Source organism: Eupeodes corollae, chromosome 2 (genome assembly GCF_945859685.1).
Source record: "Eupeodes corollae chromosome 2, idEupCoro1.1, whole genome shotgun sequence".
NCBI lineage: Eukaryota > Metazoa > Arthropoda > Insecta > Diptera > Syrphidae > Eupeodes > Eupeodes corollae.
The window spans coordinates 70,992,872-71,017,507 of NC_079148.1; the positions used below are offsets into that span (position 1 = coordinate 70,992,872).

Below are 24,636 nucleotides of genomic sequence, written 5' to 3' on the forward strand. Positions count from 1 at the left end.
CAAGAATGAGGTTCGTAAATTTTACCAAAAGGTAAAAAAAACCTCCCAACGGTACCAGCCACTAACCGAAGCCTGTAAAGACGATCAGGGGAACATCGTAGTAGAACCGCAGTCGATGCTGTCAAAAAAAAATAAATAACCATATTGGTCCTTATCAGTGTGGCTTCAGACCAGGAAAGTCCACTATCGACCAAATATTCACACTACGGCAAATCTTGGAAAAAACCACGAACTTCAAATCGATACCCACCATCTCTTTATCGATTTTAAAGCCGCGTATGACAGCATCTATAGGGAAGAGCTCTACCGAGCAATGTCTAGTTTTGGCATCCCTGTCAAACTTATCCGTTTGTGCAGATTGACGATACAGAATGCACGCTGCTCTATCAAGGTCGGAAAAGATCTTACCGATGCATTTGATGTCAAAAAAGGTTAAAAAAAAGGCAATGCACTGTCATGCGACTTTTTCAATATCGTTTTGGAAAGAATTGTGCAAAACTCAACCGTCAACACTAGAGGCACAATCTTCCAAAGGTCCATCCAATTACTCGGATACGCAGATGATATTGACATAATTGTAAGATCAAAGCGTGATGGGAGTGAAGCGTTTTTGAGCATTGCGATGGAAGCGAAGAAGATGGGTTTAGTGGTCAATGAGGGCAAGACCAAGTATATGCTGTCATCAAAAAACGACACTGAACGACGACGTCTTGGACAAAACGTCACCATGGACAGCTATAACTTTGAGGTAGTTAAGGACTTTGTCTAACTAGGCACCGTTATAAACACAGAAGGATAAAGCTTCAACTATAATAGACTTAACCGAGCCTAAGCCAGCTTAATGGAACACTAGCTTACTTTTGGTTAAGTCTATTATAGTTGGGGCTTAACTCTTGAAAATCCTTGCTTCTTTGGACTTAGAAGGCAATTGAGAAGTTCAGTCCTCTCGCGAGCATCTAAAATCTACTCGTATATAACCATCTATAAGACACCCGGTTCTCATTAATGGCGCTGACGCCTGGACCCTGTCAAAGAAAGATGAGAACGTCTCGTATTGCTTCGAGTGAAAAATTCTTCGGGTGGTTTTGGTTCCGTATGCATTAATGGAGAATGGAGGAGAAGATATAAGAACGAACTGTACGGGCTGAACGCGATACTGACCTAGCAAGCAGCGAACGGACATCAACACTCCAGGTATTTGAATCCAATCACGAAGGACGGTGTAGTCGAGGAAGACCGCGACTCAGGTTGCACACGCAGGTGGGTGAAGAGCTCAAACTGGCGTACAAAACTGGAGACAGCTAGCTAGGGACCGAACTGGCTGGAGATACCCCGGACTGAAACGTCACCCATTCAATTTTTGAGAGTCCTTTCTACATTATCCGTATTACAAAATTTATTTTAAGTTTTGAGCTATGGACGACGAAAAAAAACTTTGCGAACCTACGAACAGACATCTCTCTAAAAATCATTTATTTAGACTCTAAATACCTTGAAACTCCGCGAATTTTTAAAATGTTCAATTCGAAAAATCGAACCCATTAAAATAACTTGATATGGGAAGTTACAAAAATTGAATTGAGTTTAATTAGATGAACAAATTGTGTTCATAATTTTTAGTACTTCAGTTAAATATCACTGATCGTTACAATATATCGACTTTAAAAAGAGAAGTGACAAGTTTCAAGGAAAACTGTAGCTGGTGACTTAGGAAAAAACTTAATTTCCAGAATTCATATTAATTTTGCGCTATCAAATGCATGTTACAAACAAAATGGTTTAATTTTTGTTCAAAACTTCATTCTGAAATCCGAAATCGATCTGCTTTTAAGCTGTTTGCAATTTATTTCTTTTTTTAAATTAATTTTAACAAACTTTCATCATCCAAAAACGAACCTCCTTTGACACTGTATATGCCAGTAGGTGCATATAACATATATGTATGTACTGTAACCATACGAAGAATATTATGTGACATCGTTACATTTGCCATGACCCAGATATATGTATGTCGGTAGTACAAGCTAGTATTATTTTTTGTTATATTCCACGATATAATATTCAATCAAAATGTCCCTTTGGTAAACGAGAATGTTCATCAAAAAAAAGAAGAAAAATATAGAATTCAATCAATATCAATTCAAAGATAAGTCCTTATCCCCCGAAAAGCGAGAGAACCTTTCAAATGAAATAACTACCAAGAGAATGAACCTATAAATACCAAACTTTAGCCCCTTGACACAATTTTGCCCCAACACACGTTTCACAGTTTTCCTATCGGTATATGTATAATGTTCATAGGTAGGTAACTACGATAGACGAATAGTTAACGGTAGCCCATTGAACTATTTCCTCTTCATTCCATGCCATATCCTTATGCATCAAAAAGTAAACATAAAAATACATCGCTCAGAAAGAAAAAAAAATAGAAGAAGAAAAGAAGGAAAAAGAAGATAAAATTACACCGACGGAAATTGAGAATCGTGACCAGCAATGTTAAGTCGTTGAAGTTTGCTATAGCTGCTGCTGCTCCTGAGTAAATGTAGATGCAGAGTCCTAGAACATCCTTGTACTTATACAAAAAGGTAAACCTCTTCGACAGCAATGGAAACACGCCCATAGTCACACTATACACGTACCGTACATTGCCATGTTGGTGGTTTATACTGTCACGCTCACGCGTACACGAGCATCCCAGGTAAAGTTGATTGAAGGGGCTTATCCTTTTGCAAGACCTTCAAATGTCCTGAATAAAGCCTGAATCATAGGTTATTGTTTCCTAATAAGTTTTAGCATCAATTCTTGATGCTGCTGCACCATGTTGACGTATAAAGATATAAGCAGACTTTTGCATAAATATAACTGAGTTTGCGATTTGTCTTTTCACATGATATCCCCAGGACCTCCGTGTTTCTGACTATAAGCCCCCATGATACCTCTATATATGTAGCTGGCTGGATTGACTTCTGTGTTTACATAGACATCGCACATCATGGAACAAAACAAGCGATCGATGTGCAAGAAATGCCATCACCCTACAAGAACTCGAGTCAATATGGTTGGCCCTTTAAAAAAATAACCTAACCTCGAAGCTCCGGTAAGGTACATAAGTTGTGAAGGTGTTTGCCATCGAATTGGATAATTTTCAAAAGTTTTCCACTCCAGCGTGGGCGGTTGATGTGGAAAAGATCTTGAACGTCGCGGTTCAGTGGTGGTCGCGGTGGTAGCAGCGCGGCGGCGACGGCATGCAGGATACTTAAAAGTTCCTTCATTTAAAGTTTGCTTCCGTACTCGTCCTTTTGAAAGGCACTCATTTTTTTCTATAATTTTTTTCTTTTTGGAAAATTTCAAAAGCATGTTTAAAGAAGAAGCCTTGAGGAAGATGAATTTTGCATGAGAGAAATTCCATTGAGCATAGCTGTGGCATTGGTGGCCTGGTGAGGTCTAGCTATGTAAAGCTATAGCTGCATATACTGATGGGGTAGTTCGTTCTACTGCAAGCAAGTAGGTACGTGATGTTTTGAGTAACTCAAATTTAATGTTAACCGTTGCATTGAAGGTGGGCTTCTGTTGCTGAATGCGGATGGGATGACTTCGAGAGGAAAGTAGTTAGGTTCAATTCATGTGCAAGGATATAACGGTTTAAGGTGAATCCATTCACGTGATGTGAAAGGGGAGGGGTGAAAGGCTATGAAAGGCTCTTTTCCGGTGTTTTTGAAAATGGTTAAGAGGTTTGTGAAGAGGATTATGTATGGCTAGATCTTTGTTGTGGGTTGATTTTTTTTATAAATCTGATTTTGCTGTCCGCTTAAACATATTTAACGGCTTTGGGATGATTATGAGGTTTTGCAATTGGCTTTTAAACTTGATTGTATCTTCTTATCCTGTTCTCGTTGCAAAAAAACTCTTAATTTGTTTTTTAATTCAATTAGATATCTTATTTTAAAGGATAATTTCTTATAACCATGAATATGTGTGCTGTGTATCTAAAGTCATCATAGCCATATGGTAAAAGTTCTTTTTTTTTGTAACCCTTATCAATTTATTTTTTAACGCTTTTAATCCCATAATACCCTTTTTATTTTTATTTCTGTTTCTATTTCTGTTTCAATTTTGTGCAAAATATCTGGATTATAGCAATCAAAATGTCCGCCTTTTTCATGTTTCCCCATCTTAAGTGGATTTATATTTCAAACTCCCTCAAATATTTTATTCACTTGAAAATTGTGAACAGACTTAAAACAAAAACAAAACAAAAAACATACAGAAAAAACAATGTCATACGCTTAAGTGATTACGTCACATCCTTAAATTTAAGGTCAATCTAATAAATAAACTTATGCCACCAACAGAAAATACATAGAACAAGTGGCAAGAAGCTTATCTATTCTAATAAATTTTCAAAAATAAAAATTACCCCACACTATTGTGAGATCCTTGTGAGAATCACACCTTCTGAACATCCTTTATACCCTTGCAGAAGGCGGTGTGGATACTTCAGAAATTTGAAATACAATTTCATGAATTTAAAGAGAGAGAAGATGAAAGATGCTTTATTTAAAGCATGAAGGAGCGTTTTAAAACTTTTGTGGATGAAAAATGAGAAATGGACATGCGGAAATGGTATTCTATTCTATTTATTTTAAATCGTAGTCATTATTTAGTCTTATACAAGTATATTTCCAAAATGTATCTACACAATGAAAAGGTACACAACTTTCACGTGATAAAATGAGTTAGGAAGCAAAATATAAAGGCTGACGCAATTTTCAAAACAAAAAAATAACATCAGACGATTTTAAGCTTATAACATTAATTATTAGTTGAAAATAAGTAACCATTGTTTGCTTTGGCTTGTGGGGGTGGTCCGCAAAGTTTTTATGATTCTGGGGGGGCATAATTAAGGATGATTTGAATCGTTGGCCTTTGGTTCCCTACATAGATTCGTATACAAGAAAAAGTCCAATGAGATCAAAGATTTCAGGCCAAAAGAAGATGATATTAATCGACCAATTCCACCAAAATTTACACATAAAACTTACCCATTCTTTTGAATTTTTAGATTATTATTATTATACATATTCAGTTTCTAAACTGCTCCCCAACCATAATTATTCTGCTAAAATACAAACACACATCGTTGATTGTTTATCTTTTCTTTCCTGGGTATGTAAAAGGCTGGCGTCTTTTCAACTTCCCGTAGGAAGTTATTGTAATTGGTCCGATTTGATGAATTTAATGTTTTGAGATTTCTCGACGTTTCAAGGTCCCTAGACTCGAAATAAAAGATTTTTAGAGAGATGTCTGTGTGAAGATTTTTTCGTCGTCAAATAAATTTTGTTATTTAGATAATAATGCAGAAAGATGCAGAAAGGACTCTCAAAAAAATTGAGTGGTTGTTTTTTTTTTTACCATAGCAGTAAAAAAAATGTTGAAAATATCTCACAAACCAATAACGCCTATATACTTGCATTAAATTTTAAATTATATATTGTGACGTGATAATAAAATAATGTGCATGCAGAGTAACGTTTTTGATATCTGATAAAATTTTGAGAAAAATCGAATTGATAGTTTAAAAAAAAAAATAAAAATCTAAAGAAACAACAAATACAAATTTACTTTCGACTCAAATTTCTTTTCAAAAATTAAAAATATTGGCTTCAAACCAAATTAAGCTCATAGAAAATATTGTTTTCGACATAAGGGACCTTGAAACGTTGAGAAATGTCAAAATTGGTGGAACTTCAAACCTATTTTAATGTTTTAGCTTAAGCTGATTGTGTTAGAACGAAAACGAAAAAAACCAAATCGAACGTTATAATTACAATTATTTATTAAATTACTAATTAACGATGTCTTCTTAAGGAAGGTAAAAGCACTAATGATGAAAAAGCATTTTAACAAAATTGCAATCAGGCAAGTGTATAACAGTTAACAGAAAAAAATGAGATGAGAGAAGATCATTCTCACGACTAACAGAACGTAATATTTGTAAGTAATAATTTGGAATACAAAAAATATGATTTTAACATAGGGTAATTTTACAAATGTTCAGCAAAAGAGTTTTTTTTGTTAAGTTAGATAATTCAAATTTAATAAGTTATGTTTTAATATTTTAAATTTAAGTAAATCAAATTTGAATAGAGATTTTTAAATGGTCATTCTCAAACACTGATTAATTGAAATGAATTGAAATACTGGTTCAAGCCATACGTAATTCCATGGACAAGCAGTAATCTTTTGATGTTTCTGTTAACAATACAAATCTTGTTGGCACTTACAATACAGTATATTCCACACTTACATATGTGGTAAGGCAATAAGTCTTCAAATGATCCCCTAAACCATTGTTGATCACATTGCTAATAGCTCTTAAAAAATTTACTGTACAGCTGCTCTTTCAAGAAGTGACAATGAATTGTACAAATTAAGTGTATATACTAATTTCCTAAAAATGTTTGTATGCCATCTTAAAATAGAACTATTTCGAAAGCTTAATTAAATACAGGGTTTTGTTAAGACAATTATAATAAAAGACGCAAGGGCGGATCCAGACTTTTCATCAGGGGGGGGGGGGGGATCACACACTTAGATGAGTTTTTACTCACCGCTTAAAAATGTTCTCTAATGTTTTGTAAAGGATGCTAACAAAATTTAATAATTGCTTAAATGACAACTTTAGTTATCAATTTATTTAGAACACTGTTGTCCAGCAAGTTATGGTCTAACTATTTAATTTGGATGACTCATATGAAAGCATTCCAAGATTCAAACAGCTGTCTAAATATGCCATATTTGAGAGCTAAATACAATAGCTTAGAGAGTTTTTGGTGCATTTCGCGCAGAAATGTAGGAAACTTTTCTTGTTTTAATTTTATTAATGCGAAGAACGCAGCAAAAATTTAAAAATCCAGAAAATGAGATATCTGATATGTAAAAATGTCGGGCTTTTCTTGACGTTTTTTTTCGAACTCAATTTCCGGGAGTCTCTTATTACTATCGTTATCAATCTGCTTACTCGTATTTGGATCTTATAAAGGCGTCAACAAAACTTAAAAATTGTAGAGACAAAAAGGTTTGGTTCTTAAATTTAAGGAAATAGTTGTATTTAAGAACAAAATGTATCTAAAAAAAAATAAATTAAAATAAAGTAAGGAAAGTAAACAAATAAGTTGGGAAGAAAAGTTTTGTATCCGTCACAAATTACACGTTTCAAAGCTTTTATATCAATAGATATGAAACGTTTATTATGTTTTTCACTTAGCCATTAGTTTAACAAAAGTGTCACTTGATTTTTTGGGACATTTGTACTATTCAAATTCATGTTTGAATCTCAGTTCTAGAGCATATAAAGCAAATTCACTTCAAAAGTAGATTTACTTAATTTTTTAAGATCTTTTGTATTCAACAGAAAACCAATTTTGAAAGAAATGAAATGCACGACTAGGTCGCAAGAACTTGATAATTTCTTCCAAAAAGTCTGTTAAAAAATATTGCCTATTTTAAGATTCAAAAATGTACCTCCAAAATAAGTTCTTCTCAAAAATTTAAATGCCATGTTATTTGTCAAAAAATCTAGATTAACCTATTTTTTCGAAAATCATTTTTAATTTTGTCTTAAAAATATTTTTGGTATAAGCACTAAATAAAGAGCTTATAAATATATGAACATTTTACATTCAAATTTCGTAAAATATGTTGTCCCCTTTCTTAGATATCGAGTTTTAGAAAAAAAAATAGTATTTTATTAAAAATAAAAAAAAAAATACATTTTTGATCATAAAAAATCATCATCAATTTGATCATTGACAAGAGCTTGCACAGAAAGAGAAGAATTTTGAAATCGTTCCATTAGTTCTTGAGAAAACTTAAAAACAATATGAAGATTTTTGTGAGGTGTACCCTTTTGGAGCAATACGAAAATATGTTTTTCTTGTAGAAAGAAGCCAAATTACGAACACAAAATTTTGACAAAGTTTTAGAAAATAAAATATGTTTGAACCAAAAAATTTGTGGGGAACTGCTGTTATTTTTGTATTATAAACTATTATAAAACTCCCTATACTAATCAGCTGAAAATCTAAATGTTTGTTTTAATGTGTCTTCCATTAGATGTGCTATTTCTCTGTCCATTGCTGTATATGGTGCTTTAAAATGTGTTTAGGCTTCATAAATTAGACTTCACTTGATAATACATTTCTCTATGGTTAAGGATTTATCCTTCTTTTATTGGTTTTTGAAAAAAAAAACAAGTTGTATTGAATACTAGCAAGCCCGGCGAACTCCGTTTTGCACTAGATGGCTTCGTGTTTTGGAACATTTCGTTTTGGGATTAAAAGATGAAGAAAAATTGTTTTTTTTTGTTTTATATTTGAAAAGGAAAAATTTTATTTCATTTCATAAAAGTAATGAATTCATTTGTATAAGTATAATTGAGTTCAACTTCTCTAAATAAAAAATGAAAGTGAATCCAAAGTAAATACTGAATCGAAGGGTTATACTTGTCCGCAAATTATCCGTTTTATTGAAGAGCTCTTTGGTAAACCACGTTTTTTGGTTTTTTGGTCTGACGTTAAGACAAACAAAGCGGATGGTTTCCCAACTCGTGAACATGCAACGTTGCCCATGTGAAAAACAATGATTTTCTAAATTTATCCCAAAAACATTAAGCGATTGGCCTTGTGACTTGTTAATTGTTATTGCGAACTCAAGATGAACCGGAAGTTGCAATGGTTTGAAGTCAAACGGAAGATCACTCGGAATAATTGATATTCGTGTTAATAATGGTTGCCTCAATCAAATTGGGCATAAGCCTTTTCACCGCAAGTCCAGTGCTTTTGCAAAGCCGCGGTGGATTCAAATTACGCATAATAACTGAACCTTGAGTTGTAAGTTATATGGTGGAAATCCTGGTAACTCCAGAGAGTTCAAAAACTCCTTTGGATAATTTACTACATCATCGGGATTTGTTATGGAATCAACGGATTTGTAAGTCATCAAATCACCAGAAATTTTTTATTGAATGTTTAAATTCAGTGCGTGTACATCATTTTTGCTCGTTGACTTATCCAAGCATAGTTTTGACAATTCTCACTAACGTTTGGGAAAACATTTTCAATAAGAGCTAATTGAGAGTCTACAAACCTCTTAATCCAATTGTCGCATCAATTGGCACTTTTCCATTTCCAACAGCTAATAATTGTTTGAAAAATTGTGCAACCCTTTGATCATTTTGAAGTTAAACTCTCATTATAGTGGTTAACGAATATGTATTTACGTTATTCCACAAAAGTGATGCCTTCAGGCGTTCCACGGGGAATCAATGTCAACGTCTGCTTGAAACCGCCTGCCAACAATATCATCAAGCTGCTGTTACTTCGTCGAAGATCCTCTCGAATTATATTAGCTAAAAGGACGTCATGCGAACAAAATGGTTGGAATCTAGATCACTTCCATCGACCGATGGTTTCAGTGGTGGTGCAAGTAATGGATCCAGTTTGCGCAGCACAATCCAACCGTTAATCTTTTGAACTTTAACGCATTGCATTATCGGCATACAGTCGTCATTGGTCCAATATCTAACTTGCCAAGTTCTGTGAATACTCTTGTTGCTGGCTTGCATGTCTTGTGCGGCAGCCGATGTTCGCACGTCGTACTCTAGACATTTTATATTATAGATTATTTTTTGTTCTCAAAATATTCTATGTGACAAATATTTTGTTTCAGTTTTTTGATTTAAAAAAAAAAAGATGATTGATTTTTCGAAATTATACCAAATTTGCTCTGAATGTGTAATACAGAATATTATATAAGTCGATTTGGGGCCAATCAAATTTTTCACTTTTTCTTAAAATTGCTTTATGATAAAAAAAAACACTCACTAAATTTTTTTAAAAACCGTTTTTGCATTTTTTTTCTTATTATGTTTAAAACAAACGTTATTTGAAGTCGATATCTCTGACGTTTCTAGAGATATGGTATACTTAAAAAGGTTCCCAAAAGTTAGCTTTGGTTTAGAACATTGAAACGTCAAAAAATTAAAACAAATTCAATTCCACAAATCGGAACTTTTACAATAGCTTTCTATGGGAAGCTAAACGGACTTCACTCTTTTTTGTTAAAATTTTACCTGAGTTTGGTCTTTTATAAACCTCACGGAGCCGGAGACCTTTCCAACGAATATTCAAAACCGTGGAAATCGGTAAGTGCGTTTTGGAGTTATAGCGTCAGGAAGGAAACCTCGACTTAATTGATTTAAGATTGTGTAAGCTTGAATTTAATACCTAATTTATTGTAACGTTTCCATAGTAAGCCGAAAGCAAAATGCATTGATAAATGTTTAAAGGTATGAAAGTAATTATTTGGGTATTTCAAATAATTTAATTTTATATATTTTGTGCAAATTTTTTTAAAATTCTCTCCATTATTTTTTCCTTGGGATCAGAGAAACGTTGGTATTTGCCTCAAGACTTTTGTTTCTCCAAATACGATACTAAAGTGATCATATGAATCAAACATGCTGAAAATTCTAATTTAAGAAACAAATTTAAGAAAAAACTTAACTCACCTTACAGCAGGAACTTCCAGAATATCCCATTCGACTGATGTGTAAAATTCTGATAAATCAACACCAACTTCAACTATATTTGTACCATTAAGTTCATCGATATGCCTCAGGTCCACCTAAGAAAAAACAAACAAACAACAAAAATTTAAATACCATGAAAATCAAATAAAATTCTCATACAAAACCACATAAAAAGTAATTTATTTAGACACAAGAACATTACCATACATATTATAGAACCATCGGGCCGGTTCGGGTTGGACCTAACCAATATAGTCTCCCATTAAAAATAACAAATAATTTCTCCTTCAGTGCGCCGGAGAAACAAAAAATTGTTGAAAATAAACTGCTTAAATCAATCGGTCCTTTCGGCAAATAATAAAAAAGACACTAATACAACAACACAACAAAAAGGACAACAACAGCTTACACAAGGCTGACAAGAAGGGAATTCCAAATTGGGAGCATTAAACCTGATGCAAAAAAAAAAAAAACGAAAACGAAAAATAACAAGGACCAAAAAGTGATTTCAACTTCTTCCAACATAGTTCCACTGATTGCGGCTCGTTTTTTCCTGATTTTTGGTCCTTTTAACGTAGGATACACAATTTGTTGTTAGTTTTTCTTTCCTCCCACATCACACCACTCCCAGCACTAACTTAAAATGCCTAAGACCATTTTGCTCTCTTCCTGCCTGTGAAAGACTCCTTGGCCAATCGTTCATTGTTCAGTTCACGTCATTTGTGAAAAGTCAAATGAACATGAAAAATGTTGGCAGCAGAAAGGAGGAAAAGTTTAGCAGCATAACAAAAGAGCAACAAAATGGAAGAAATGTTTATTTAACTAAAAAAGAAAAGAAAAAGCTTAAAAGTACCCATCAGTATCTATAGAAAGGATGATATTGGTCTCGTATTGGATTTTGTAAAGGCAAATTGCTGATAGGATATCTAAGGAATCCTTCGGGATGACAATATCTACAGATACACCTTGACATAAGATATGCAATTCCGACGTTTGTCGATGTGAATGCGAATAATCCTGATGACGACGACAACGATGACAATCGATCGATATACCTTACCTATACACGCTACGAGGTAAATTGCGTCTTTTCTAAAATTAAGGATTTGCATAAAGGACGAGAAAAGAATACAATTTTTCTGCATCACATCGAGTTCGAAAATGGACAGCACATGCACGAATGAAACCGTTTTTTATCATTGCTAAAAAGTTGTTTCTGTTCTCTTTTCGATTGAAACTGTTGCCAAAAAAAGGAGTAAAGTCCTTTGGCATGAAACTGCATATTTGGTGAAAAACACTGTGTTGTCCTAGTAAAACTCAGGAACTTCGAGGATTCAGCACCGATTTCCGTTTATTTATTACTTGGCATGGCAATTGCCTTGGGTAAGGTACATATATGAAGGTATAAGTATGATACTAAGCTTGTGGGCAGCAGAGGGGTTATATGCCTGGTGAAACATCAAAACCTACATATAACAAAAAATTTAGCTTCAGTTTTTTTTTCATTTGACTTATATGTATCAGTATTGGCCCGGCAGGGGCTCTGCTTGTAATTTGAAACGTGTCTTCCTGGCAATTTGCGATAAATTGTGTACACGAAAATCTTGAGGAGATTTGACTGAAAAAAATGGTTTTTTCCTCTCTGTAAAAAATACGTGCGCTGCAGGGTGTTGAAAGCTGAATAAACAACAACAGATACAACAAAAATCTCTACCAGGACACGTACTCAAATTGGAAATGTTCGAATATCCTGCAAAAAGAGAATGAAGTGATCCTTAAATGAATGTTTAAATTAATATAAGATGAACTAAGATTAATAATATGTGCTTGTGCAACTTTGTATGTAAACAAAAATGGTCGATATTTTTATTTATTGCAGTGGAGAGTGTTCCATGGACTGCTCAATTATTAAATGAAATAAGAGGCAAGCCTATATTTTATTGGGTATTAAGATATTAGTTTATTTTTTCATTTTTGTTAGACAAGACGCCTTTTTATTTAACACGACATGTTCTGATGAGTTAATTATCAAAGAAGTCAATATTTTCGTGGAATAAATTGATGTTAATTTATTGATGGTTAATTTAAGAGAAAGTGAACATTGGGATAGGATTATTTTCATAATTACATTACATGAAGTTCTATTTTTGACAATTGGGTAACATTGGAGCTGTTTTTTACAGAAAGTAGTTGAGTTTTTTTTGTGCAGTGGAAATTCGACCAAAATAAAAATTTGTTCGCCTTTTTTGTCGATTTCAAAACAGCTTTTGATTCTATCAAGAGAAACGCTTTACTATACAAGCTATTTAGCCTAGGAGTGTCAACTTATTTTGTCAACATTATTGGAAAACTGTACCAAAACAACATGGTATACATATATAATGGAAAAGAAAAATCAGAAAGGATTGAAGCGAACCAAGGAGTGAGACAAGGCTATGATCTAAGCCCCTTGTTATTTGACCTTTTTCTTGTGAACTTTACTAACAAACGGATCAAAGTGATTATGTATGCCGATGACATTGTCAATCTTGCGGAGTCACCGACTGCTCTACATTTGATGATCAATGAGTTAAAAGAATATTGACAAGTGTGGAATCTAGAAGTTAATCGGGAAAATCAAAAGTCCTGGTTCTTAAGAAAGGATCTGGCAGAACGTCGAGAGACGAGCAGTGGAAGTATGGTGAGAAAACTTTAGACATAGTTAAGTCTTATATTTATTTAGGAATGGAGTTCACTTTCAATTTAAAATTAGTAAAACATCTCAAAAGCAAACTTAATAAGGCGAAATCGGAAATATTTGTAAATTGGAAAAAAATCTATAATAACAAGCTAATAGCGACTGACTTAAAATATAGAGTGTTTAATTCAACTGCCCAAGCTATCCTGTTTTATGGTGCGCAGGTGTGGGGAGTACAGAAGTATGAGCTAGTTTTCTTAAGGAGAATATTCTTTGTGCCGATAAACGCCCCAAAATATATGTATTAGTTGGAAACTGGTCTTTCGTCCCTGTTTATTTCAACCCTTAAGCTGAATGTTGACTACATTGTGAGAGTACCAAATATGGAGGAGTACAGGCAACCGAGAAAGATAATGTAGTAAGCGATTCAAACAAAAAAGCTTGTTACAAAAGATAGGAACTCGTTAGCTGCGGACGGTGGCTTGATCCTGAATTGGAGTATGAATGCGGTTTAATTGAAGAAGATGCTTTACCAAGTAATATCCGTCACTGATGAGAAAGAAGGATATGCGCATATTGACAAAAGGTCGCTCATCAACGGAAAGGCAATCTTATTTAAATGCATATCAATCTCAACGACACAAGCTATTCTACCAGCGCATATAACAATTTTATCATTGAATCCATATTTAATATTGGTAAGAGGATAACCAATAAGTCTAAAATTTAGGCCCCATCGTAATAAGGTTATCGAACTTTGCACCCTCTGTAATCAGCATGAGAAGAAGGATGTATTACACTTGGTAGGCGTTTGTATAATGCTGACGGAGATAAGGCGTGGTTACTTTGAAAAAATCTTTTTGCAAGTTGAGAAGGTTATGAACTATCTGAATGATGCGAACTGGATGCGCCTTTATGAATTCTACAAAGAAGCGATTAAATACAGAGCCCGAATCATCGATGAACATTTTTGATTTAAACCAAAAACTGGCACAAGAAACCGTTAACCGAACACATTTTTTGTTTTGATTTGTCTAATCTAAAAGTCCTTTAAAAATGTTTATAACTATATTGAAAATCCTCCCTAATTTTGTTTTAATTTCGATTAAATTCATTGGAATGCAATAAAATTACATAAAATATGTGTGAACAAAAATTCGTTCAACATGGCACTAAAAAGTGACTCGTTTTTCGTTTTTTTTTAAGCCCGCCAAGTTCAAAATTAGCTTTATCTGAGAAGTCATTTTTTGGCAAAATCTTAGCGAGGCGAAAACCCATTGAACGGTCAGTTGGCTTCAACTCCTGAACCAATTGAACTTTGTATGGCGTCATACCAAGGTCTTGCAAAATTGGTCTCAATGAAATTTTTAACTGTTGAGAACGAACGATGAATTGATGTTGATGCAAAAGCAGCAATATTATCGGGTTTACTCACTGTTTTTGGCTTTTCTCGCTTTGGTTCATCGATGAGGATGGCAGTTTCTTTCACTTTTTTTTACAAGATAACAAACATATGGAGCTGACAGTGCTTTTTTTCCAAAATTCGTACGCAATTTTCTCACACATTCTCCAACACTACCATAATTTTCAAAGAAATGTCGCAATATTTCATAAAATTATTCAAGCGTATACACAACCATATATTCTTTCCGCGGAAGGATGAAAGTAAGGTTTTAAAAAAGAAACATTAAATAAGAGATCATCAATTTGATTTGTTATTCTTGTCATGAAAAGTGCCTCCTCAAACAGTACTAGTACACAGGAAAGGTTAGGAGTTGTAAGTGACTAGGCCCTAGTTCTCAACGCAATGTTGTGCCACCTAATTTATATATTTTTGCATTCGTAAAAAAATTCGACCTCGATCTTTTTGAAATTCCGAAAAAAGTGGGTCCTCTGATTCCGCCTGTTCTGGCCCCTATATCTCAAACCCTTGTGTCGATTGAGTTCAAACTGGGAAATTAAGGTTTCAAGCCGATTCGCGTACGGGTTTTTTTTTTAATTTTTTTTAACACAAAAAATAACAACAGTTATTAACCGATTCATTTTTTTAAAACATTCTAATATTTTTTTTAATTTGGCTTCTTGCTACAAGAAAAACATATTTCAGTATTAATCAAAGACAAAAACGTTATTAACTTCCCATATGAAGTTATTGTAATAGGTCCGATTTGTCAAATTGACATATTGAATTGTCGACATTTCAAGGTCCTTGAGTCGATATAAAAGATTCTTAGAAAGATGCGTGTCTACGTACGTTCGTACGTCCGTAGCTCAAGAACCAGAAGAGATATCGACTTCAAATTAATTTTATTATACAGATAATAAGGCAGAAAGATGCAAAAAGGGCTCTCAAAAGAATTGCGTTATTGGTTTTTTTACCATATCAGTTTAAAAAAAGGTGAACATTTTGGTTAAACCTAAATATCTTACGAACCAATGAGTCAAATAATGAATTGACAGTATTTTTTTTATAAAAACTAAAAACCTAAAAAAAAAGATTACTACAAAGTAAGTAAAAATTGATATTCGACTCAAATATCTTTTCAAAAATTTTAAATATTGGCTTAAAGCTAATTTTACCTTTTAAAAAATATTGTATTCAACATTCAGTAAAATTTTGAGAAAAATCGAATTGACAGTTTCTTACAAAAAATAAAAATTAAAAGAAAATTTAACAGAAGTTAGTAAAAATTGATTTTCGATTCAAATATCTTTTCAAAAATTTAGATTATGGCTTTGAACTAATTTTAACTTATAAGAAATATTGTTTTTGACATTAAAAACAATTTTTGGAACAATCGAATTAACAGTTTTTTTTACAAAAAATATAAACCTGAATAAAAAAATTAATAAAAGTTGGTAAAATTAATTTTCGACTCAAATATCTTTTCAAAACTTTGAGTTATTGGCTTAGAGCTAATTGTTTCTATTAAAAAAAAATATTGTTGCCAACATTCAGTAAAATTTTTAGAAAAATAAAATTGATAGTTTTTTTTACAAAAAATAAAAACCTAACAAAAAACAAAACTAAAACTTGGTAAAATTTTACTTTTGACTCAAATAACTTATCAAAAATTAAAAATATTGTTTTCAAACTTTTTTTTATTTCACAGAAAATATTGTTTTCGATATTCAGTAGTTTTTTTTAAAATCTACAAAAAATAGTACGCAAATTAGTAAAAATTGAAGTTCGGTTCTCTCAAATTAATTTCATTCATCTATTCATTGGTAAAAATTTGTTTTGAATAAAAATCTATTAAACAAAACTAGACTTTCAAGCTAAATAGTTTATATATATGAAAAATATTGTTGGTAATTTTAAAATTTTTAAGAATAATCTAACTGACAACTTTTTTAAACCAACACGAAAACCTAAAAACTTTTAAGCAAGACGAGTTGACAGAGGGGGTGGGAAGTTATCAGTGTGGGTCACATCCCAACCTCTTTTTTTTGTTTTGTTTTGGATGCTCTAGAACTGAAATTTAAACGCGAATTTCAATAATATAAATGTCCCAAAAACAGCAAAAGTGACACTTTTGTTAAACTAATGGTTAATTGAAAAACATAGCGAACTTTTCAATAGATATTGATATAAAAACTTTGAATCTTTTGAGATTTGAAGTGAAAAGAGATTCAGAAACGTATTGCTTGTGAGTGCCACATAAAAGTTTCATCCCAGCTCATTTGTTTATCTTAGTTTGTTTTTATTTAATTTTCAGAGAAAATATGTACTTAAATTCACCTATTTCCTTAAATTCAAGAATCAAACATATTTCTCCCTACAATTTTTAAGTTTTGTTGACTCCTTTAAGATCAAAATATTTACTAGCACCTACGAGTACGCAGACTGATATAAAAATAGTAATAATGGACTCCCGAAAATTGAGTTCTCAAAAACTATGTCAAAAAAGCCCGAAAATTGTTCATATCAGATCCTCTATAATTGTGTGGGTTTTTGAATTTTTGTACCTAAACTAAACTAAGCTGAAATAAACTATTGTGTCTAAGCTTTAAAATATGACATATTTAGAAAACTGTTGGAATCTTTGAATGGTTTCACAAGAAAGGGGTGTCCAAATTAAAATACTAGACCATACCTTGCTGGACAACAGTGTTCCTAAATAATGTAATTAATTAGATTATCCCAAGCACGACCCTTGAGACAAAGCGGATGAAATTGTATTGAATTAATATCATTCGATTTCTATGAATTTTGTAAAAGGGGAGTCCATACTTCTGAAGCATATTCAAGATGGGGACTAACATGGCCATGGTATGAATAAAGACTAACTTATTGATCACTGAAATCTTTTGCCAGCGTTTTTAAAAACCAAGCGTAGAACATTCTTTATTGACAACAAAATTAATGTGTCGTGTACAAATTAAGTTGGAACTAAAGTGTACAATTGAAGCTCTAAAAGTGAAGATGCGACCTAGTTTTTGCTGTGAAATACAATAATAAAATACATTTTCTATTCGGTTTTTAGTTAAAGTTATCATCTGCCATTTTAATTAATGGGTTGAAAGCAAGGCTATTTTTCCTAAAATTTACAAAATGTAAAACCATCTATGTCGCTTGTAAAAGAAAACGATCATGGTTCGACGGTATAATTTATAAGTTTTACCTCATAAGAAATAAAAGAATTACGCGACCAAGTTGGCCAAAAGCTTTAGAAAAGTCAGTGTATACATAACCTTGTGTTTAAGCGTTTGAACCTATGTTTGATAATGTGAGGAGATTTGTATAGGTTGACCGTGAATCTGGGGTTGCTTTTTGTAAATTATATAGTTTTACTAAAAAATGCTTTATTCTCACAAACAATTTGTTCAAAAAGTTTAGGAATACAAGATATTTTGCAACGGGCCTATAGTTTGTTATGTCCGACTTATTATCATTTTTAAATATTCGGGTAAGAAATAACTTCTTCCATATATTGGGGAATTTTCCTGTTTTTAACATAAGTTTGAATATGAACTTAAGCATTTCTACACTTTTGTTTATACTATCGAGTGAAAACCATCAGGAGCGGCTGAGTAGTCATCATTCGACATGGACAGAAGATCAAGGACCCTATATACAAAACATGACTAATAGTATATTAAATTGTGGCTTTCAATAAAAGACTCTTGGAATAACCAACAGTTTCAACATATGATAGGTTCTTTTAAGCGAAGTTAATTGGAAAGCCAAGTTTTCTTAAGTTAACAAGTTTCTAAAATCTTTTAGGATCCTTTTTAAAGAATATATCTAAATAGAGTTTATAAGGAAAAATCTAAAATTTATTAAGGAGTTCAATATAAAAAGAGAAGTAAGTTAGAGACAGAATTTTGAGGTAAGTTTTCCATGCCTTCTTTCTTTTGATTCGCATGTTTAAGCAGTTCTTTTGTATACCAAGGGTAGGTGAAGTCTGTATTTCTTGATTTCCTTAAAGTAGGTTTTTTTTACACAGTTATTAAGGATTCCATACAATTTTGAAACTACTTGGACAATATTAGAAAAGAAATCTTCAGCATTTGGAAATTAGATCTTCTGAAATTATGACTATATAAGCAAACAAAGGAATTGCTGTGTTCAGTAAGGTCAATAATTAAGTCAAGAAAAATATCCATTGGAAATGTGAAATTGTTAGGTGGCGCAACAATCTGTTGAGAACTTACCCCTAGTGACTTACAACTTTCAACCACTCCTGTGACGAGTAATGTTGTCAGGGAATGATGGGACCTACAATTTGAAGCTGATTTCGAATGGCTAAATTGAGAAAACAATTTCCATTACAAAAACTATTTTTGGAGGATTTGTCAAATTATCGTAAATGGCAGTAGGTACCCATGTGATAAAAAAAACTTGAGGTGACACAGGTAAAGATCGAACCCAAGAGCACTGTCATACGCACTCACCATCATTATACGGGTACTAAACAACATGTAATGCAAGAGAATATTTTACGAGTCTTGACTGCCGATGGACAGCCGTAGTTCACGGTTCTAGGATTTATAGAAACAGTTTTCTGGAACCCATAATGAAGAACAATTATTAATGTTGTTAAGCTTGGAGATGTAAGGTATGGAATAACACCGTTTGAATATGCAAAAAGTAGCTATGAACAATCTTCCATCAAATTCCATTTTAAAGCAAAAGCTTATCATTGAACGATGTTTTGGTCAACTGAAGGCATTCTTCAAAATCGAATTCGATTTCTTCTATAAAAAATTAAATTAAAAGATGTCGTCAAGCAGATTTTGAAATCAAGAGCAGCAAATTAAACACACTACCGCACAAAATTTCAAGATCGTTTAATAAAGTATTTATTTTCAGATTTTGTTTTTCTTTTTTAAAATTAGTTTTTTATGAACTAGTGAGTTAGGCAATTTAACAATTTCAAAGTTCCATAAAAAGAATTAAATATTAAATTAGTCATTTAAAAAATTAGGAACAATTTGGTCAAGAATAATCACAATTAAGTTTGTTTTTTGTAAGTGATATTAAGATATATGTATAATAAGGCAAAGTGGTTCCCTCCCTCATAAGCTCACTATGTCCAGTAAAGTTTTTTTTTTTCAAAAACCTCCCTCCTTTTGTTAATTAGGCGCTGTTTATTGGCATTAAAGTTGGGGCCTGCATAATCTTTCCACATAAATTATGACCTGCTTTTTCATTTTCTCATTTTCGTAAGCCATGTTAACCTCCTTTTTCAACATCACACACTACCAAACAAGCCCCATCATACCTATTTATATTCGAGTTTATTATATCTTGTGTACAAGGGAGTATACAAGCACAATTCCATTGACAAATTTCTATCTGAGATTGAAATAAAGCAAAGCATTCCCTACACTACACAACGGAATACCTATTCAGAGGGGAGAAAACACAGGAAAGTGTCGTAAATTGCCTTGGGAGTACGCAGTTGGGTGACATACTATACGCAAAAAGTGTCCCACAGAACTCCGGAAAGCCCTTCATGAACAATGGCATGAGTAATAAAACAAGTCAACTGAAGGGAAAAAAAAGGACGAAAAATGAAAGTAAAGGAGGCGAGGGAGGCGGTGGGGGAATTCTGCTATGTTTATATACACACAAAAACACTTAGTCGATTTACGTCGGTAACAATATCCATCCCAATCTCAGATTTATTAGAAGTTTACCCGTCTATTGATGTTCCTATCCTTTAAGGCATATCAGCAAATGAAGGTAGGCCTTACATTTTCTGTCCCAACTCAAACCAGAAGAACGGCACAAAGGCTGCTGAAGTCGAATCGATTCCCATAAGTTTTGTTAGTCGAATTCTTTCACTTCCCGTTTTTTTCTTTTTTTTTTTTCTTCTTTGACTTTGGAAGGAGCCTCGGAAATAGAACCTTTTTCAAGTGATGTGTAAATTCAACTTCCGTTTAGGCAGAACGGATGAAATAGAGCGAAATGCTGCTGACTTATGTACACATATATACTCAGGTTATTAGCAGAATTGTATATAAACCTATCTTTCCATATTACCGACACAGCCTTCAGCCTCCAACATCGAACCTCCCAAAGGTACATACTACATATATAGCTCAATAAAACGGGCCTATGCAAACCCTGAAAATAGAGGCTTGGTTGATGGAAATTCCAATATAGGTACATTTGATATCTTAAAGCAAATTTTTCACTCGACTTGAAGGAATTTTCACCAAAAAAAAAAAATCAACAGAAAAATAACAAATTATTGGATAATTTTGATCAAAGATATGATAGGCAATCACTGAACCTTAACTTATATTATTCCTAGCTCAATAAAGCTGACTCCGAATAGAACCAGAGCTAGGAAATTTGTATTTTTCGTTGTTATGGATAAATGCAATCAAATATTGAATTTAAATTAAAGCTAATAAATCAGCTTGTTGAAGATGAAAAACGAAATCGATTATTATAAGCGAATCGATGTTGATATGCTTGACATTCTTTGATTGATTTGACTTGATATTAGAAATTATTTAGATTGGAACAAGCAAAAACGGAATTTGTAATTGGCTGAATGAGAGGGAATCTGTAAAGTTATCAATACATTTGAATTTTGAATATTTGCATTTTTTATGTTTGAATGAACAAACATGAATTTTTGAATATTTACGGTGGAATAATATTTAATTATAAATAACTACATAAATACGAGTATAGCGATTAGGAAAAGCAAAGTGAAAAATGAGTGAGTGCGCAAGGAAACTTGGTGAGATTGTAGAAAAATTGAAATTATTGAAATCATTGAGTCAATGCTTTGACAATGTTAAGGATCAACTAATGCAAGACTCAAAGAAAGCGAACTGTCAATAAAGCTGAACATAGTTTACTTATTTATTTGTCATGTATAATTTTCAAGGATGAGGCTTAGTTCTGATTCACCAGATATGTTAACAGTCAGAGCTTTTGTTTTTGGAGTGAACACAATCCTCTTTGGCTCTTGAAACTTTGTAACATGACTTTTTTTTAAGTTTGTTTGTCAAAGGGTTCATCAAATGATTCGGGATTTTTGTATTGATCATGTTATTAGAATTCACTTAGAGTAGACATCGTTTCAACAAAATGACGCATGTTGTCATAAAATACTTTGGTGACGGAATTAAAAATTAAAATGAAAACTGTAAAAACTGTTCTTTTAAAAACAAAGGCTTTTCTTTGTCGAACTATGGGCGTTATAAGTTACTTCAAACTCTGTTGGAAAATTTCCTTTTTTTCATATGAGTTAAAAAAGTTCCTTATAACAAATCTTCTATATATATAAATAAAAATTAATTGCTGAGTATTAGTCTCGCTAAAACTCAAGAAAGTCTTAGACGTTTATTGTAATTTTGGTCTTGATTTATTTGTGAAAGTCCAGAGAAGGTTTAAGAGATAAACAGGCAGATAGAGAGATATTTTTATTCAATAATTTTAAGGTTCTTGTTACATACATTTTTTGGTTTAAGGAATAAATAATAAGGCATGACAAAAATGTCGTCTGCCCGATTGATAATATTATTTAATTTTATATTTAATTTAAAATCATGCAATTTTTAGTTTTTTTTTTCAAGTAATTGGTTTTTATTGACTTGTAGCATAATTTACTTTTAATTCAATCAAACAATAAAAAGGAGAGTAGTTGTGACTTTAAGTTTAGTCGAAACAAAATTACTTTATTCAATTTTACTGAAAAATGAAAATTTGCTTACTTTAAGTTAATTTACAAAATCCAAATAAAAACATGACTTTTAGTAGCCACAAAAATACAAAAAAAAGGTACTTTAAAAACGTTCATCTATGATTCTTCTTCCATAGATCATCGTCTCGGTGGTATATTTTTGGATCAGCAACCAATCTTCTCCATTTTTTGGTAACTTATTGTTTCATTGTCGCTTACATAGCTTTTTTTAAAAAAGGAGTCTCCTTAGTTCCTTTAATATTGGACATACACCGATGAAGTGGATAATGTTTTTGTTCACTCCCATATTGCATAAGGAGCAAATATAAACCAAATCGTTTCTGTGTGGCATACAATTTAGGTTAAGAAGTTCACCTCTTCCTTTAAAAATAGTTTTAATAGTTTTTCTTAAAAAATCGAGCCTAAAGTCATTATGTTCATTCAGGTTATAATTAAGTTTCGAATAAATGTCCTTCCGTAGATGTTCTCGCCTTTTCTATGAATGTGTTCCTTTCATTTTAATCGATCGATTGGATAACCTCGTACAGTGTTTTTTTTTCATCTGGAGACCAGTACATCCATTAAGTTCTAGAATAATAACATAATTTGCAGCAAGATCAATCCAATCCTTCTAGAATCCAGTTTTTCGACGCATTACACTTCTCAACATAATATTTGGCAATCGGTTTCGGTCCATATCAATCACCTGTATCGAATAGTCTGCGTTTAGCTTCAATGTTGATACAAAGAGTGTCGAAAGCCCTGTTTCCAAATGATACATGTACTTAGGCGTACTTAGATGCAGGAGAAATACTTTTCTAAGGAAGAACTTAAGCAAATTTTCAACAATTTCGTATTTCCGAACAACCCAGATCTGTTCTCTATAAAACAGAACGGCTTTTGCAGTTGCATTAAAAACTTAATTTTGGGCGTTTGTTGATATGTTGTTATTATTGAAAATTTTCTTTCAGAGTTCGGGCAAATAGCCGTTCTAGCAGCATCGGCCTTGGCTTTGAGATGTTCGTCCATGTTCGTGAGAGTCATTCTCAGATAAACATAATCCTTGACTACTTCCAATACTACTCTATCATATCTCCAGTTTTCTCCTCTTGCGGTCTTTCCTGCACCATTTTGGAATACCATTATTTAAAAATTGGCAGAGTTTACTTTCAGTCCCATTTTTTAACAATAATCATATAGCTTATTGATTATAAGCTGAAGTGAAGCGGGAAACTCTGCCAAAATGACAATGTCATCAGCATACATAATTACTTTTATTTTTAAGCTTTCAAACTCCACTCCACAAGGAAACCAATCAACCAAGTCATCAAGAAATAACGCAAATGGGCTGAGATTGCATTTATTTGGATCTTTTTTGATTGGCCACATCTATTATGAACGCTAGATGTCGTTTGATTATAAAATTTTTCCAGTGCCTTAACAAACTTGGATGATACCGTTTTTCTGTCAACTGTATCAAATCCAGCTTTCAAGTCAACGAAAAAGGTATACAGTTAAGCATTACGGTTGAGTTTACTTCTTATTATACAACCAAGAATAAAAATGTTATCGGCTGTAGAATACTCTTTCTGAAATCTTGACTGATGCTTGCTCAGTTTGTTGTTTAAATTTACCCAGTTAATAAGACTTCTATTTAGTAGGTATTGAAGTGTAAACCTTCAAACTTGCATTAAGAAATGATATTCCCCTATAGTTTGCTGGGTCGTTTCGGTCACCTTTTTTAAGTATTGGCTTTATAATAGCCTCATCGAAGCAACCGGGATGTACAGCAAAATTAAAGATGATATTGAGTGCTTGAGCCAGTTTTTGCTTAAATTCAGTGGAAGTATATTTGAAGAATTCTGCGGGAATCCCGTCTGTGCCAGCTGCTTTGCAATCTTTAAGGATATTTTCTATTTGTTGTTCTAGATAATTGACTTTGGTTAGCAGGGAATGAACATGTTTTTAAGCTCTTTAGTTTTTCTATTTAAGTGTCTGTAAATCAATGCGAACTTCTTCAATATCAGCCTTTGTTGCTAAATGCAGTTGTTTCTCATCAAACAAGGATTTCAGATCAGCAATTGTAAGATCTGATATTCGATCAGAATGATTTTTGCCCATTTTACATGCATCGGCTATATCGTATGAAGTTTCGGCTAAAGAGCGTTTGTGCATAACAATATTATTTTAACATGAATATAGTAAAACTTTTGTTT

General features: G+C 32.7%; 1 protein-coding gene across 1 annotated transcript in view; it reads right to left on the reverse strand.

Annotated features, from left to right (window-relative positions):
- Positions 1–24,636, reverse strand: part of LOC129945652 (acetylcholine receptor subunit alpha-like) — a 170,175-nt gene that overhangs the window by 57,146 nt on the left and 88,393 nt on the right. Inside the window, exon 4 of the mRNA XM_056055495.1 lies at positions 10,571–10,686. Coding sequence (XP_055911470.1) covers positions 10,571–10,686 — 116 coding nt within the window. The remainder of the gene's footprint in view (positions 1–10,570; positions 10,687–24,636) is intronic.